General features: G+C 46.4%; 1 protein-coding gene across 4 annotated transcripts in view; it reads right to left on the bottom strand.

The window, feature by feature from the left end:
- Positions 1–15,238, bottom strand: part of RNF17 (ring finger protein 17) — a 1,464,292-nt gene that overhangs the window by 108,973 nt on the left and 1,340,081 nt on the right. For all 4 annotated transcript variants that reach the window (XM_063951617.1, XM_063951615.1, XM_063951616.1 and 1 more), the window contains one exon: positions 1,629–1,709. In XM_063951617.1, coding sequence (XP_063807687.1) covers positions 1,629–1,709 — 81 coding nt within the window. The remainder of the gene's footprint in view (positions 1–1,628; positions 1,710–15,238) is intronic.

Raw genomic sequence — 15,238 nt, 5'->3', positions numbered from 1 at the left:
TGAACCGATGCTCACCTGAGAACCTGCGATTGGCGGTTTTCTTGTCTTACCTCTGTTACCTCTAGCCGCATTGGAGGCACATCTGGCCCTAGATCTAAATCTGTTAGACTGAAAGGACTGGGTAGACGGTCCCTGGTAGGAATGTCTAGCCGGTGGGGCCCCAGAGTCTCCCTTTTTCGGGGGATTGGCTCTTTGGGGTGGAGTTGGATACGTGGATATCTAAGGTAACTGCGCTATCCACTGACGCAACCACAAAGCTCTGCACGCCAAAACTGCCATAGCAGTAGTTCTAGGATTAAGTCACACAGGACGTGTGCAGTGTCCTGAATGTGTTTTATGAGAGTCACAGTAGTGACCAGGGACATGTGCCCTGAGAGGCCCTCCTGAATTTGAATAGCCCACGTGTGAATGGCATGAGTCATCCAGTAACCTGCAATGACCGGTCTTTGTGATATACCTGTAGCAGTGTAGATAGACTTCAGCGTAGTCTCTATTTTTCTATCCCCAGGGTCCTTTAAGGTAACGGAGCCCGACGCTGTCAGTACCGCCTTTTTAGATAGGCAAGAGACTGATACGTCAACAGCCGGGGGTTCTTCCCAGATTTTCATGCCTTCAGGAGCAAATGGGAAAGTGTGCAAAAACCGTTTTGACACTTGGTATTTTTTATCTGGATTTTTCCAGGCTAACTTAAATAGGTCATCTAACTCTGCAGAATCAGGGAAAGTGACACTGAGCTCTTTTTTTGTGTGAAGGAAAACGACTGCTGTGACGCAGCGTCCTCTAGAGGGAGTTTTAACACGTCCCATATAGCCAAAATGTGGGGGTCAATACCCTGTGCAGAATGGGAGTTCCCCGGTAACAGGATCTAATTCCTCCCCCTCCTTCTGTATCTCCTCATCAGAGTCTGAGAGTAAGGCAGGTAACCACGTTTAAGTGGTCCTGAGTTAGAGAGAGGGGCTGTGGAACATCTGCCCTTGCAGCGAGGTCTGTAAAAGCCTGCTACAGTTGTTGTGTCTTGAATATTAGCAGAGAGCTGAGATGACATATCTGAAATCATGGTTTTTGTGGCACATAGCCAAGAAGGCTCTTGACCCTCCCCCCCAGTCCCCTCACTGTGTTTTGAGGACTGACTACATTGTTCACATGATATTGAACTAGACGTAGAGGGAGGGAATGTGGTGTGACATACACGTCACAATTGGTGTTTTACCATGTTTACAGTAAACAACACTTACTGTATATACACAGACAAGTAACACAAAATCAAGCCTGCACATACTATGAGAGGGAGACAGAGAGAAGGGACCAGCACACCCAAGCTAAACAGGCCCCAATGAGGCTATAAGCTGATAGATCACGGTGAAACACCAGTGTTTTTGTACGTTTCAGGACACAGATAGTGTACAATAGCGGCTCTCCCCCTTTGCTACACCCCTGTACAAGTTTTTCAGCGTTATCCTGAGTGTCTGGAGGAGCTGTGTGCCTGCTGCTGCAGCTGTAAGCAGAGGAAGGTGCCAAAAAGCCGCTAATTTTAAATTTGGTAAGTAAACTGAGTAACTATGCTTCTTTGCTTAACTATAGAAATCATCCTTCTCTAAGCTAACAAAATAAGACAAAATAAAAAGTACCACAATTTGAACGCTGACGATTCTATCCACAAGAAGTTCTTTCAGAAATGCAATAGTATCTTGTTGCCAACATTTACCAACCTAAAAAGGCCATAAAAAAAATAAAAAAATTATTACACATTACAAATTATTATTACACATAAAAATTATTACACAAATTTACACGAGAAAATGCAAACTAACATGAAAAGACAAACAGCAACAATGATTGCTACAACTGATTAACCATTTTTTTCTGAGCTTTTAAAATATAAAATCATGTTGTTATTTGAGCTACAAAGCTAAGTGGTCTCCAGTATGTGTTGTGTTTCAGTAAAAATAATAAAATGCCCAATTATCTCATTTTCAGTCAGAATTTTCATCCACATACCTGAGCATGTGTAACTTAGCTGTGTAAGTAAAGATTGTCTGCATGGGTAATACAGTACATTTTGTATTTCTTTCACTGATATTTTTCTATGTTCTCCTGTTCTGTATTTTATCCCCTACTTTCCTTAGTAATGATAATAAATTTCCACTAATCGACACAATAAAAAAACTGACAGGCTGAAAGTAGCTACAGAGGACTTCTGCCAGCTCCACAAACTGCAATATTGGTCAACTGACCAGATATTGTAGCATGTATAATGTGAAAATGACAATTCCATGAACATTATCAGGCATATTTAAATAAAAAAATTAGATGACCACAAATGGTCTGTGTGTGCGGTCATCCTTACCCAACCATAAACTTGTGGTTTTAAGTGGTTAGGAAACTTGCCCTACCAATTAGTTCTTGAGCTGAGTGGGATGACAGCAGCATAGTCATCTTAACAAACCTCTGCCATACAAATCTGGCTGCCCAAAGTGGTATTTACTGCATGTTTATAATACACACTTGAGGATGGATCGGTGATCGAAAATGGCATCTTTGCACGCAAGACCTTTTCTTATAGTCTTTTGAGGAGCGCAAATCACCCTTTCATCTTTATGCAGACTGTTGTTCTTGTTAAAGGGTGACATTATTTCTTCCCTCCGACTTGTTCTGCACTCATGGTTTGTCGTTTGGTACTTTGTTAAAATATGAATTTCCTAAGTAAACACCTGGATACAGAGTGGAGGATCCAGGGCTTTGTCCCCAGTCCACGTCACAGGCTTCTCTACCGCTGGACTAGGAAAGTCATAAATATAAAAATGCCATTTTTGCAGGCAGCCATGAGGGACACTGGAACGATGGTGACTTCCCAAAGAATGGTGACGCTAAAGGGCCCCATACACTACAATGATTTTGCACGATTTCACTCGATTTCGACCTTTAGGGCTGATATATCGGATGAAGTGTGTCAAATCGTATGTGTTTTCCATCTGATCTGATGCGCGTTCCCGCGAGTGTCTGATCGGAGCCCCTAGGTCGCAAGTGTATATCCTAATCGCATGGAATCGTATGGAAAAAGTTTTTTTTTTTTGTGCCTGTGATATATCGCATGCAATATATCGTAGGAAATTTGACTGGCATTCTCAGGACACTCCCATCAGCAGCAGTAGCTACGACACAGCAGGAGGAGAGCGCATCGGTTTTGATTGGATTTCACTGCCCCAAGTATGTATTTAATCCACACTGACCACCAATATATTCCATTATTGTTCACATTTTATTAATTTCTGTGCCCCAAAGTCATTTTAACCCCCTAATGGCCATGTTTTTTCACCTCCACTGTACCCCAGTGCTGCACCTTGGGTTTCTGTGTTCCCAAAGTCATTTTAACCCTTTAACGGCCATGTGTTTTCACTGCCACTATACCCCAATGCTGCACCTTGAGTATCTGTGTCCCCAAAGTCATTTTAACCCCCTAATGGCCATGCGTTTTCACTGCCACTGTACCCCAATGCTGCACCATTGATGTTTAAGTAATGAGGAAACTTTTTTCAAAAAACAACTTTATTTAAAAAGCATATATTATCCAAATTTAACCATATATCAAAACATTTCGAAAGTATATTTTTAACCTTAAGTAAAACCATTTTTTGAAACAGAAAATATATAAGTTTTTGCACAACTTTTTATTTCTTATAGATATGTCCCTGGATCAAGACATAGACTTCATCACCGGCCTACTAGACATGTACCGTAGCCATGAATGTCTATGGAAGGTCAAAGCAAAGGGGTATTCAGACAAAGTGCGGCGGAATGCGGCCTTGGAGGAGCTAGTGGATTACAGTAAGACCTTTGTCTCCGATGCAAACAAGGACTGGGTTAAGATAAAAAAATCCAAAACCTGCGTACTGTGTTCCTGAAAGAGCACAAAAAAATGTTACAGCAAAAAATAGGACTTTAATTACCTACCGGTAGATCCTTTTCTCGTAGTCCGTAGAGCATACTGGGGTCCATATTAATACCATGGGGTAAAGACGGGTCCACTAGGAGCCATCGGCAGTTTAAGAATTTGATAGTGTGGGCTGGCTCCTCCCTCTATGCCCCTCCTACCAGAATCAGTCTAGGAAACTGTGCCCGAGGAGACGGACATACTTTGAGAGAAGGATATAAAAGGATAGTGGTGAGATTCCTAACCAGCACACACAAACAAGAGGAAAGCCATGCTAACCAAACTTGAAATAGGAACAGCAACAGCTGAACCAAACAACAATACTTAACCACGTAACAGTGCAGGAAAAATGAAGCACTGAGCGGGCGCCCAGTATCCTCTATAGGCTACGAGAAAAGGATTTACCAGCAGGTAATTAAAATCCTATTTTCTCTTACGTCCTAGAGGATACTGGGAGTCCATTTAGTACCATGGGGAAGTACCAAAGCTCCCAAACCGGATGGGAGAGTGCTGAGGTTCCTACAGAACTGATTGACCAAACTGAAGGTCCTCAGAGGCCAAAGTATCGAACTTGTAGACCTTAGCAAACGTGTTCAAACCTGACCAAGTAGGTGCTCGGCACAGCTGTAAAGCAGAGACACCCCAGGCAGCCGCCCAAGAAGAACCCACCGACCTAGTAGAGTGGGCCTGTACAGATTTTGGAACCGGCAATCCTGCTGTGGAATAAGCATGCTGGATAGTGAGCCTGATCCAGCGGGCAATGGACTGCTTTGAAGCAGGACACCCAATTTTATTGGGATCATAAAGAACGAACGGAGAGTCCGATTTTCTGTGACAAGCTGTTCTCTTTACATACACATTCAAAGCCCTCACAACATCCAAAGACTTTGAAGTTGCAGAGGTGTCAGTAACAACCGGAACGACAATAGGTTGATTGATGTGAAACGCAGACACCACTTTAGGAAGAAAAGAAATTGCTGACGAGTTCTGAGTTCAGCTCTGTCTTCATGGAAATTAAAACGAGATTTATGGTAAGAACTTACCATTGTTAAATCTCTTTCTGTGAGGTACACTGGGCTCCACAAGGATTAATATCGGGGTGTAGAGTAAGATCTTGAGCCGAGGCACCAACATGCTCAAAGCTTTGACTGTTCCCAAGATGCATGGCGCCGCCTCCTCTATAACCCCGCCTCCGTGCACAGGAGCTCAGTTTTCGTTAACCAGTCCAATGCAGTAGCAGGTAACAGAGACGACAATGTTAGAAGCCACACACACAACACACTCGCGACAGGAGAGGGTGTCAGCGGCTAATGCCATACCAGCCCAAAGAAGACAAGTGCGTCAGGGTGGGCGCCTTGTGGAGCCCAGTGTACCTCGCAGAAAGAGATTTAACAACGGTAAGTTCTTACCATAAATCTTGTTTTCTGCTGCGGGGTACACTGGGCTCCACAAGGATTAACATCGGGGATGTACTAAAGCAGTTCCTTATGGGAGGGAACGCACTGTAGCGGGCACAAGAACCCGGCGTCCAAAGGAAGCATCTTGGGAGGCGGAAGTATCGAAGGCATAGAACCTTATGAGCGTGTTCACTGAGGACCACGTAGCCGCCATGCACAATTGTTCAAGGGTCGCACCACGGCGGGTCGCCCAAGAAGGTCCAACCGACCGAGTAGAATGGGCCTTAATGGTAGCAGGAGCTGCACGGCCAGCCTGTACATAAGCATGTGCAGTCACCATTCTAATCCATCTGGCCAGAGTCTGCTTGGAAGCAGCCCAGCCACGTTTGTGAAAAGAAAACCAAACAATACAAAAAGAGAATCAGACTTCCTAATGGAGGCAGTTCTCTTCACATAGATACGGAGAGCCTGTACCACATCCAAAGACCGCTCTTTGGAGGACAACTCATGAGAACTAAAGGCCGGAACCACAATCTCCTGGTTAAGGTGGAAGGAAGACACCACCTTAGGCAAATAACCAGGGCGCGTTCTAAGAACAGCCCAGTCACGGTGAAAAATCAGATAGGGGGACTAACAGCATAAGGCACCTACGTCTGAGACCCTTCTAGCAGAAGCAATAGCCAGCAAAAACAAAACCTTAAGGCAAAGCCACTTAAGGTCTGCAGATGCAAGATGTTCAAAAGGATACTTCTGCAAGGCCTCCAGGACCACTGACAAATCCCAAGGGGCCACTGGTGGTACATAAGGAGGTTGAATCCGTAACACCCCCTGAGTGAAAGTATAAAGATCAGGCAGGGTAGCAATCTTTCTCTGAAACCATACCGACAAGGCAGAAATGCAAACCTTGAGGGATGTCAGACGAAGGCCTAAGTCCAGGCCCTGTTGTAGGAAGGCCAAATGTTTGGCCGTACTAAACTTGTAAGCGTCATGATTGTTAGATGCGCACCAAGCAAAGTAAGAAATCCAGACCCTATGGTAAATCCAAGCAGAGGCTGGCTTATGGGCCTTCAACATAGTATGAATGACTGCCTCAGAAAAACCCTTGACCCTCAAGTCGGAAGCTTCAAGAGCCACGCCGTCAAAGCCAGTCGGGCCAAATCCTGGTATACACAAGGGCCCTGAATGAGGAGGTCTGGTCGTTGTGGAAGTAGAAGGGGACGCTCTATCGAGAGACCCTGTAGATCTGAGAACCAGTGCCGTCTGAGCCACGCTGGAGCGATCAGAAGCAGGGTTCCTCCTCCTTGTTTGAACTTCCTTAGTACTCTGGGCAGGAGTGACACCGGAGGTAACAGATATGGTAGCTGAAAGCTCCATGGAATTGCCAGTGCGTCTACGAACTCCACTTGAGGATTCCTTGTCCTTGCTCCGAAGACCGGAACCTTGTGATTGTGTCGAGACGCCCTGATGATTTATGTACGCCACCGTGGTGGCATTGTCTGATTGTACTTGAACAGGTCTGTTCTGTATCAAATGCTGGGCCAAGTTCAGTGCATTGAATACCGCCCACAGTTCCACAATGTTTATCGGGAGGAGAGACTCCTCCTTGGTCCACCGACCCTGAAGGGAGTGTTGCTCCAACACCGCGCCCCAACCCCTCAGACTGGCATCCGTCGTCAGAAGGATCCAGTTGGAGATCCAGAAGGGACGACCCACGCTCAATTGGTGGTCCTGAAGCCACCAGCTCAGTGACAGACGGACCTCCGGAGACAAGGAGATCATTTAAGACCTGATCCGGTGAGGCAGGCCGTCCTACTTGGCCAGAATCAACTTCTGTAGAGGGCGGGAATGGAATTGAGAGTACTCCACCATGTCGAAGACCGACACCATGAGACCCAGTACTTGCATTGCTGAATGTATCGGCACTTGCGGATGACATAGGAAGCACTGAATCTTGTCCTGAAGTTTCAGGATCTTCTCCTGAGACCAGAACAACCGCTGGTTGTGAGTGTTCAACAATGCCCCCAGGTGTACCATGCTCTGAGCAGGGACCAGGGAAGATTTATTCCAGTTGATGAGCCACCCATGAGTTTTCATAAACTGGATTGTCACATCCAAATGATGTAGGAGAATTTCTGGGGAGTTTGCCAGGATCAGCAAGTCGTCTAGATACGGGAGGATCCTGATCCCCTGACGGCGTAGCACAGCCGTCATTACCGCCATGACTTTGGTGAATACCCGCGGCCAAACCAAAAGGTAACGCCTGAAACTGGTAATGAAGGTTGCCCACCGCAAACCTCAGGTACTGCTGATGTGACATTGCAATAGGAATATGCAGGTAGCCATCCTGTATATCCAGGGAGACCATATAGTCCCCAGGCTCCAAGGCCAGAACAATAGAGCGTAGAGTTTCCATACGAAACTTGGAGACCCTCACATACTTGTTCAAAGACTTGAGATTGAGAATGGGTCGCGAGGACACGTTCGGTTTCGGGACTAGAAACAGCGGTGAATAGTACCCCTTGCCTCTCTGAGCCAGAGGCACCTGTAGTACCACTCCTGTGTCCAGGAAAGACTGTACCACCGAATGTAGAGTTTCTGCCTTCACCGACTCCGAAGGGACATCTGTCAGGCAAAATCGATGAGGGGGACGATTCTTGAAGGATACAGCGTAACCTCGAGTGACGACTTCCCGTACCCAGGCATCGGAAGTGGTCTTCAACCATTCCTGGGTAAATCCTAGAAGTCGGTCCCCCACCCTGGGATCCCCCAGAGGGAGGCCCGTTCCATCATGCGGCAGGCTTGTCTGTTTTGGAAGCAGGCTGACGGGCAACCCATGCCCGCTTGGGTCTGGGCTTAGCAGGTTTGGAAGTACGAGCATGTTACGGGTACGCCTGACCTTTTGCCTTTCCTGGAGGACGAAAGGAGCGAGAGAAGGTACTTTTTTTTTTTTAAAGATTTATTTATTGGAAGATCACAACACGTCAATACAAATTCCAGTATTCACAATCTAATACACTAAAAACACCTATAAATACCTGAGAATCATTGCACTATTAAATTGCTGTCTGTGATCCATTTTATCCGATTTTTAAAGAAAAAGAAAAAAGAAATGACAAATGTCTGTATGGTGTAGTCACTTAAGGAAGTGATAAACCTAAGAAGGCAGAAAGTAAGAGAAAAAGAGAGAGAGAGAGAAAAAAAAAAAAAAAAGGGTTAAAGGACAGTAGAAGAACAGAGTAAGGAATAAGGGGGGTGGGTTGGACCCTTGATGGACAGGGTTAAAGGATCATATGCTCCTGTATTTAAAAAAGAAAAGAAAAAAAAAGGGGATACCGCTAATGGGGGTAAGTATCAAATGGCAAAAGGAGAGTTGATTCGATGAAGGGAGATTCATGGAGACCAAATGGCAATAATTTTTTTTGAAGAGTTATTAAGGATGCTTGTCATATATTCCAGACGGTACACGTGCCAAATACGGGACATTATAGTGTGCAGAGAAGGGGCAGCTAATTGCTTCCAATCCATTGCAATTTGGCATGTGGTCGCAGAGATCACATGGCGTATCAATTTATTTTGATGTTTGGATAACGTTGGGATATCTAGGGGTAGAAGAAAATATTTGGGGTCATTTGGAATGGGGATATGTAATAGAATTGCTATGAAGTTGACGACTTCATTTCATAAGCTAGCTATCTTAGGGCAAGACCACCATATATGCATAAATGAGCCTTCTAAGTTACACCCTCTCCAACACCTATCAGAGGTATCAGGATAGATCTTACTAAGTCTGGAGGGGACATAGTACCACCGATATAATAACTTATAAATGTTCTCCTTTATTTTGACGCATATAGAGCTAGAGGCCGCATTGTCCCAAATCTCTGACCACTCGTCCTCAGTAAAAGTAGAGTTAAGATCCGTTTCCCAGGCTCTTTCGTGGGGAGGGTGTGGGGTTGTGGGGCCATCAGAGAGCAGTGTATAAATAAAAGAAATCAGTCCTTTTGTGGAAGAGCGTCTGAGACACATTGCTTCAAAAGCAGATAATGGCCTTTTAATAAGTATATGTTTCACTGTAGAGTGAAAGTGTCTAATTTGTAAATACTGAAAAAAGTGTGTAGTCGGTATGTAATTATTATCTTGAATTTGAGAGAATTGGGGGAAATTCTTATCCTTGGAGATATCATTAAGGAACAAAATGCCTCTACTTTTCCATGGAAGAAATGCTGTATTGTGCATTCCCGGTGGAAAAGCCGGATTATGGAGGAGCGGAATAACAGGGGAGGTAGAGGGAGCCAGACTATATTTTCTATTTGCATAATCCCAGATTGATAAAGAACGAGATACAATCGGATGAGAAACCACACCTTTAGGTCGGCTAGATCTTGAGATCCATAGGAGAGGAAATCGAAGAGAGTCCCAGATCAGTAGCCTCAATATCGACCCAGACCTTCCCTGCCTCGGCACCGCACCATTGAACACATTGTGCCAACTGTGCAGCAACATAATATTTTCTAAAATCTGGAATACCCAGTCCTCCACCATGAGTGGGGCGCTGAAGCAGTTGTAGGCGAATTCTGGGATGTCTATTCGCCCATAGGAAGCGAGAAGACTGAAATCTCAGAAATTTAAATACATAGGATGGGATAAAGATCGGAAGGGTCTGAAAAAGGTAAAGGAGTCTGGGGAGTATGTTCATCTTGACTGAATTTATCCTTCCTATCCAGGAAACGAAGTGAGAAGACCATGAGAGTAGATCTAATTTAATCTGGTCTAAAATACGAGGGAAGTTAGCTTGAAACAATTGATGATGTCTATGCGTTAAAAAAATACCTAGATATTTAAGTGTCTTCTTATGCCACGTAAATGGAAATGAGGCTTCTAGGGTTAATTTGGTCGGTCCAGGAATATAAAAGTCTAAAACTTCAGTTTTTTCAGTATTGATTTTATAGCCTGAGAGTTGGGAGTAGAGGTCAATTTCAGTTAAAAGGGGATGTAAAGATTGGGTTGGATTTCCAAGAGATAGGAGTACATCATCCGCGTATAGGGCAATTTTATGATCAGTCGGACCAACACGAACACCCATAATGTCAGTGTTATTACGTATTTTCGCAGCTAGGGGTGACCAGGGCGAAGATTAGGGGGGAGAGTGGGCATCCCTGTCTAGTACCATTGTTGATCTGAAAAGGAGAAGAGGTGAGACGGTTAACAGATACCGTGGCTGTAGGGTGTTGGTATAGGGCCTGCATGCCTTGGGAGAATTTACCGGTAAAGCCCATTCTGTTAAGGACCTGAAAGGCAAAAGGCCAGGAAATTCGGTCAAATGCCTTCTCGGCGTCTAGTGCAAGGATCAGAGAGGGTAGTTTCTGTTTGTGTATGGAATTAATTATATCTATAGCCCTTCTGGTGTTGTCAGATGCTTGGCGACCCGGGATGAAACCCGCTTGGTCTGGGTGTATGAGATGAGGGAGATAGGAAGCTAAACGTTTTGCCAAGACCTTTGCATAGATTTTAAGATCTACATTGAGCAACGAAATTGGCCTATAATTGGCGCATTTTGTGGGGTCTTTGTCAGGTTTCGGGATCACTACAATGTTTGCTTGCAGAGAGGCCGGTGCGAAGGAGGAGCCATTTAGTATGCTATTGAACAGAGAAGTGAGGTGGGGGGTGAGTTCATTTACAAAGGTTTTGTAATAATGGGCCGTGAAGCCATCAGGTCCCGGAGCAGCTGAAGACTTGACGGCAGCTGTGACTTCCCCTGGTGATATGTCTGCATTTAGTGATGCTAGCTGAATATCTGTAATGGTGGGTAGCGGTGTGTTCAGTAAATACGTCCGTATATTCTCTAAATCAGTCGAGGGAGAGGAGGATGTCGTCAGATTGTACAGTAATTTATAAAAGTCTCTAAATTCATCCACCATGTCTGTGGAGTTATACGTAAGACCATTTGATTTTTTGGTGAAAAGTTTATCAATAGTAGTGGAAGCTTGTTTGCGTCTCAGCTTATTGGCTAGCAAGGAGTCAGCCTTATCTGATTTATCGTAAAATCTTTGTCTCAGTTTTTGTAAGATGGCCGCTGCCCGACGAGAAAGTAAAGCGTTCAATTGACCTTTGAGATGGTCGATCTGGGATAGGAGCAATGCTGAAGGAGATAGTTTATGTTGGGCCAGTAAAGCGGTTATTTGAGTTTCCAAAGATGAAATTTCCTCCTCCAGACCTCAGTTTTACACTGTGCCCAGAGCAGGATGGGTGCACTGCAGAGAGCTCTCCTGAGTTCTCTGCCTAAAAGCATTTTTGTTTGGATTTTTTCTCTACTTTTTCACAGGGAGCACTGCTGGCAACAGGCTCCCTGCATTGAGGGACTGAGGAGCAGACCTTCTGGTCTAAGATAGGCTCTGCTTCCTAGGCTACTGGACACCATTAGCTCCAGAGGGGGTGAACGCAGGTTCTTACTGGGCGTCCACCCCCAGAGCCGCGCTGCCGTTCTCCTCACAGAGCTAGAAGAACAGAAGACAGAAGTCGTCAGAAGCCTTCAGCTTCACGGAGGTAACGCACAGCACTGCAGCTGTGCGTCATTGCTCCCATACACCTCACACACTCCGGTCACTGTAAGGGTGCAGGGCGCAGGGGGGGGGGGGGGGGGCGCGCGCCCTGGGCAGCAATATAAACACCTCTTATGGCAAAAGACAATATACATGTACAGGTGGGCACTGTACATGTATATAAAAGAGCCCCCGCCATATTTTTGTAAGTTTGAGCGGGACAGAAGCCCGCCGCCGAGGGGGCAGGGCTTCTCCCTCAGCACTCACCAGCGCCATTTTCTCTCCACAGCACCGCTGAGAGGAAGCTCCCCGGACTCTCCCCTGCTTACACACGGTGAAGGGGTGTTTAAAAGAGAGGGGGGGGGGGCACATAATTGGCGGATAACATATTATACGGCGCTGCTGGGGAAATACATTTTGTGTTGGTCTCCAGGATCATTGCGCTGGGGTGTGTGCTGGCATACTCTCTCTCTGTCTCTCCAAAGGGCCTTGACAGGGATACGGTCTTCAGGAAAGGGGTTCCCTGTGTGTGTGTGAAGTGTGTCGGTACGCGTGTGTCGACATGTTTGACGAGGAAGGCTCGCTTAATGTGGAGGGGGAGTGCTTGAATGTCATGTTGCCGTCGGCAACGCCGACACCGGAATGTGTGGATATGCGTTATGTCTTGAATGCAAATGTTAATCTATTGCATAAAAGGTTAGACAAGGCAGAAGCTAGGGATCAGTCAGGTAGCCAGTGCATGCCTGTCCCTGTGGAGCCAGGCCCTTCGGGGTCTCAGAAGCGCACCATATCCCAGATCGATGACACAGATACCGACACAGATACGGACTCTAGTGTCGACTATGAAGATGCAAAATTACAGCCGAAGGTGGCAAAAGGTATTCGGTACATGATTATTGCCATTAAAGAGGTTTTGCATATTACTGAAGAACCCCGGTCCCTGACACGAGGGTACGCATGTATAAAGGGAAAAAGCCTGAAGTCACCTTTCCATCCTTAATTGAACTAAGCTAATTGTGCGAAAAGGCTTGGGAATCTCCGGATAGGAGACCACAAGTTCCCAAAAGGATTCTTATGGCGTATTCTTTTCCACAAACTGATAAGATACGCTGGGAATCTTCGCCTAAAGTAGACAAGGCGTTGACACGCTCGTCCAAAAAGGTGGCACTGCCTTCTCAGGATACGGCTTCCCTCAAGGAACCTGCTGACCGCAGGCAGGAAATTACCTTGAAGCACATTTACACTCATTCAGGTACTATTGCTAGACCGGCTATGGCGTCGGCCTGGGTTTGTAGTGCGGTTGTGGCATGGGCAGATTCCTTATCTACGAAGATTGACACCTTAGATAGGGATGCTATTCAAATGACCATAGAGCATATCAGAGATGCTGCCTTGTATATGAGAGATGCTCAGAGAGACATTTGTTTATTAAGCTCCAGAATAAATGCTATGTCTATTTCTGCTAGGCGGCTCTTGTGGACCCGACAGTGGACGGGAGATGCCGATTCAAAGCAGCATATGGAGTCCTTGCCTTACAAAGGGGAGGAGTTGTTTGGAGACGGCCTCTCTGACCTTGTCTCTACGGCTACGGCTGGTAAGTCGCATTTCTTACCTTATGTCCCTACGCAGCATACAAAAAAGGCACCTCATTATCAAATGCAGTCCTTTCGTTCCAATAAAAACAAAAAGGTACGGGGATCGTCCTTTGTTGCCAGAGGGAAAGGTAGGGGAAAGAAGCTGCACACAGCTAGTTCCCAAGAGCAAAAGTCCTCCCCTGCCTCTGCAAAGTCCACCGCATGACGCTGCGGCTTCCCGGGGGGGAGGCAGATCTAGTGGGGGCTCGTCTTCGGTTTTTCAGCCACGTCTGGGTTCACTCGCAGGTGGATCCCTAGGCATTAGAGATTGTTTCTCAGAGATACAGGCTGGAATTCGAAGACTTGCCTCCTCGCCGGTTTTTCAAATCGGCTCTGCCTGCTTCCCCGTCAGAGAGGGAGCTAGTGTTGGCGGCAATCCAAAAATTGTATATTCAACAGGTGATTGTCACAGTTCCTCATCTCCAGCAAGAAAAGGGATGTTTGTGGTTCCGAAACCGGACGGTTCGGTCAGACCCATTTTAAACCTAAAATCTCTGAACCTGTACTTGAAGAGGTTCAAGATGGAATCACTCAGGGCGGTCATCGCCAGCCTGGAGAGGGGGGATTGGATGGTGTCCCTGGACATAAAGGATGCATACCTTCATGTTCCGATATTCACCTCTCATCAGGCATTCCTGACATTTGCAGTGCAGGACTGTCACTACCAATTTCAGACGTTGCCGTTTGGGCTTTCCACGGCCTCGAGGATTTTCACCAAGGTAATGGCGGAAATGATGGTGCTCCTGCGCAGGCAGGGTTATCCCATACTTGGACGATCTCCTCATAAAGGCGAGATCTCGGGAGAAGTTGCTGGACAGTGTGTCTCTGTCCATGAAGACGTTGCAGATACACGGCTGGATTCTCAATATACCGAAGTCCCAGCTAGTCCCTACAACGCGTCTGACCTTTTTGGGCCTGGTTCTAGACACAGACCAGAAAAAGGTTTTTCTTCCGATCGAAAAGGTTCAGGAGCTCATAGCCATGGTCAGGAACCTCTTAAAACCAAAAAAGGTTTCAGTGCATCATTGCACGCGGGTCCTGGGTAAGATGGTGGCTTCATACGAAGCCATCCCTTTCGGCAGGTTCCATGCGAGGACCTTTCAATGGGACCTCTTGGACAAGTGGTCCGGGTCCCATTTACGAATGCATCAAAGGATCACCCTGTCTCCCAGGACCAGGGTATCTCTCCTGTGGTGGCTGAACAGTGCTCACCTGCTAGAGGGTCGCAGGTTCGGCATTCAGGACTGGATCCTGGTGACCACGGACGCAAGCCTCCGAGGCTGGGGAGCAGTAACACTCGAAAGAAATTTCCAAGGTCTCTGGTCAAACCTAGAGACTTGTCTCCACATCAACGTCCTGGAGTTGAGGGCCATGTACAATGCCCTGTGTCAAGCGGAGGAATTGCTTCGGAGAAAACCGGTTCTGATTCAGTCGGACAACGTCACGGCAGTGGCTCATATAAACCGGCAAGGCGGAACAAGGAGCAGAGTGGCCATGGCAGAAGCAACCAGGATTCTACGCTGGGCGGAAGGCCATGTAAGCGCACTATCAGCAGTGTTCATCCCGGGGGTGGACAACTGGGAGGCGGACTTCCTCAGCAGGCACGACCTGCATCCGGGATAGTGGGGACTTCATCAATAAGTCTTCGCACAGATCACGGATCGATGGGGACTGCCTCAAATCGACATGATGGCATCCCGTCTCAACAAAAAGCGAAAGCGGTATTGCGCCAGGTCA

The sequence above is a fragment of the Pseudophryne corroboree genome, chromosome 2, assembly GCF_028390025.1.
Source record: "Pseudophryne corroboree isolate aPseCor3 chromosome 2, aPseCor3.hap2, whole genome shotgun sequence".
Classification (NCBI taxonomy): domain Eukaryota; kingdom Metazoa; phylum Chordata; class Amphibia; order Anura; family Myobatrachidae; genus Pseudophryne; species Pseudophryne corroboree.
The sequence above is the reverse complement of the archived record's forward strand: the minus strand, read 5'-3'. Positions and strand labels throughout refer to the sequence as shown.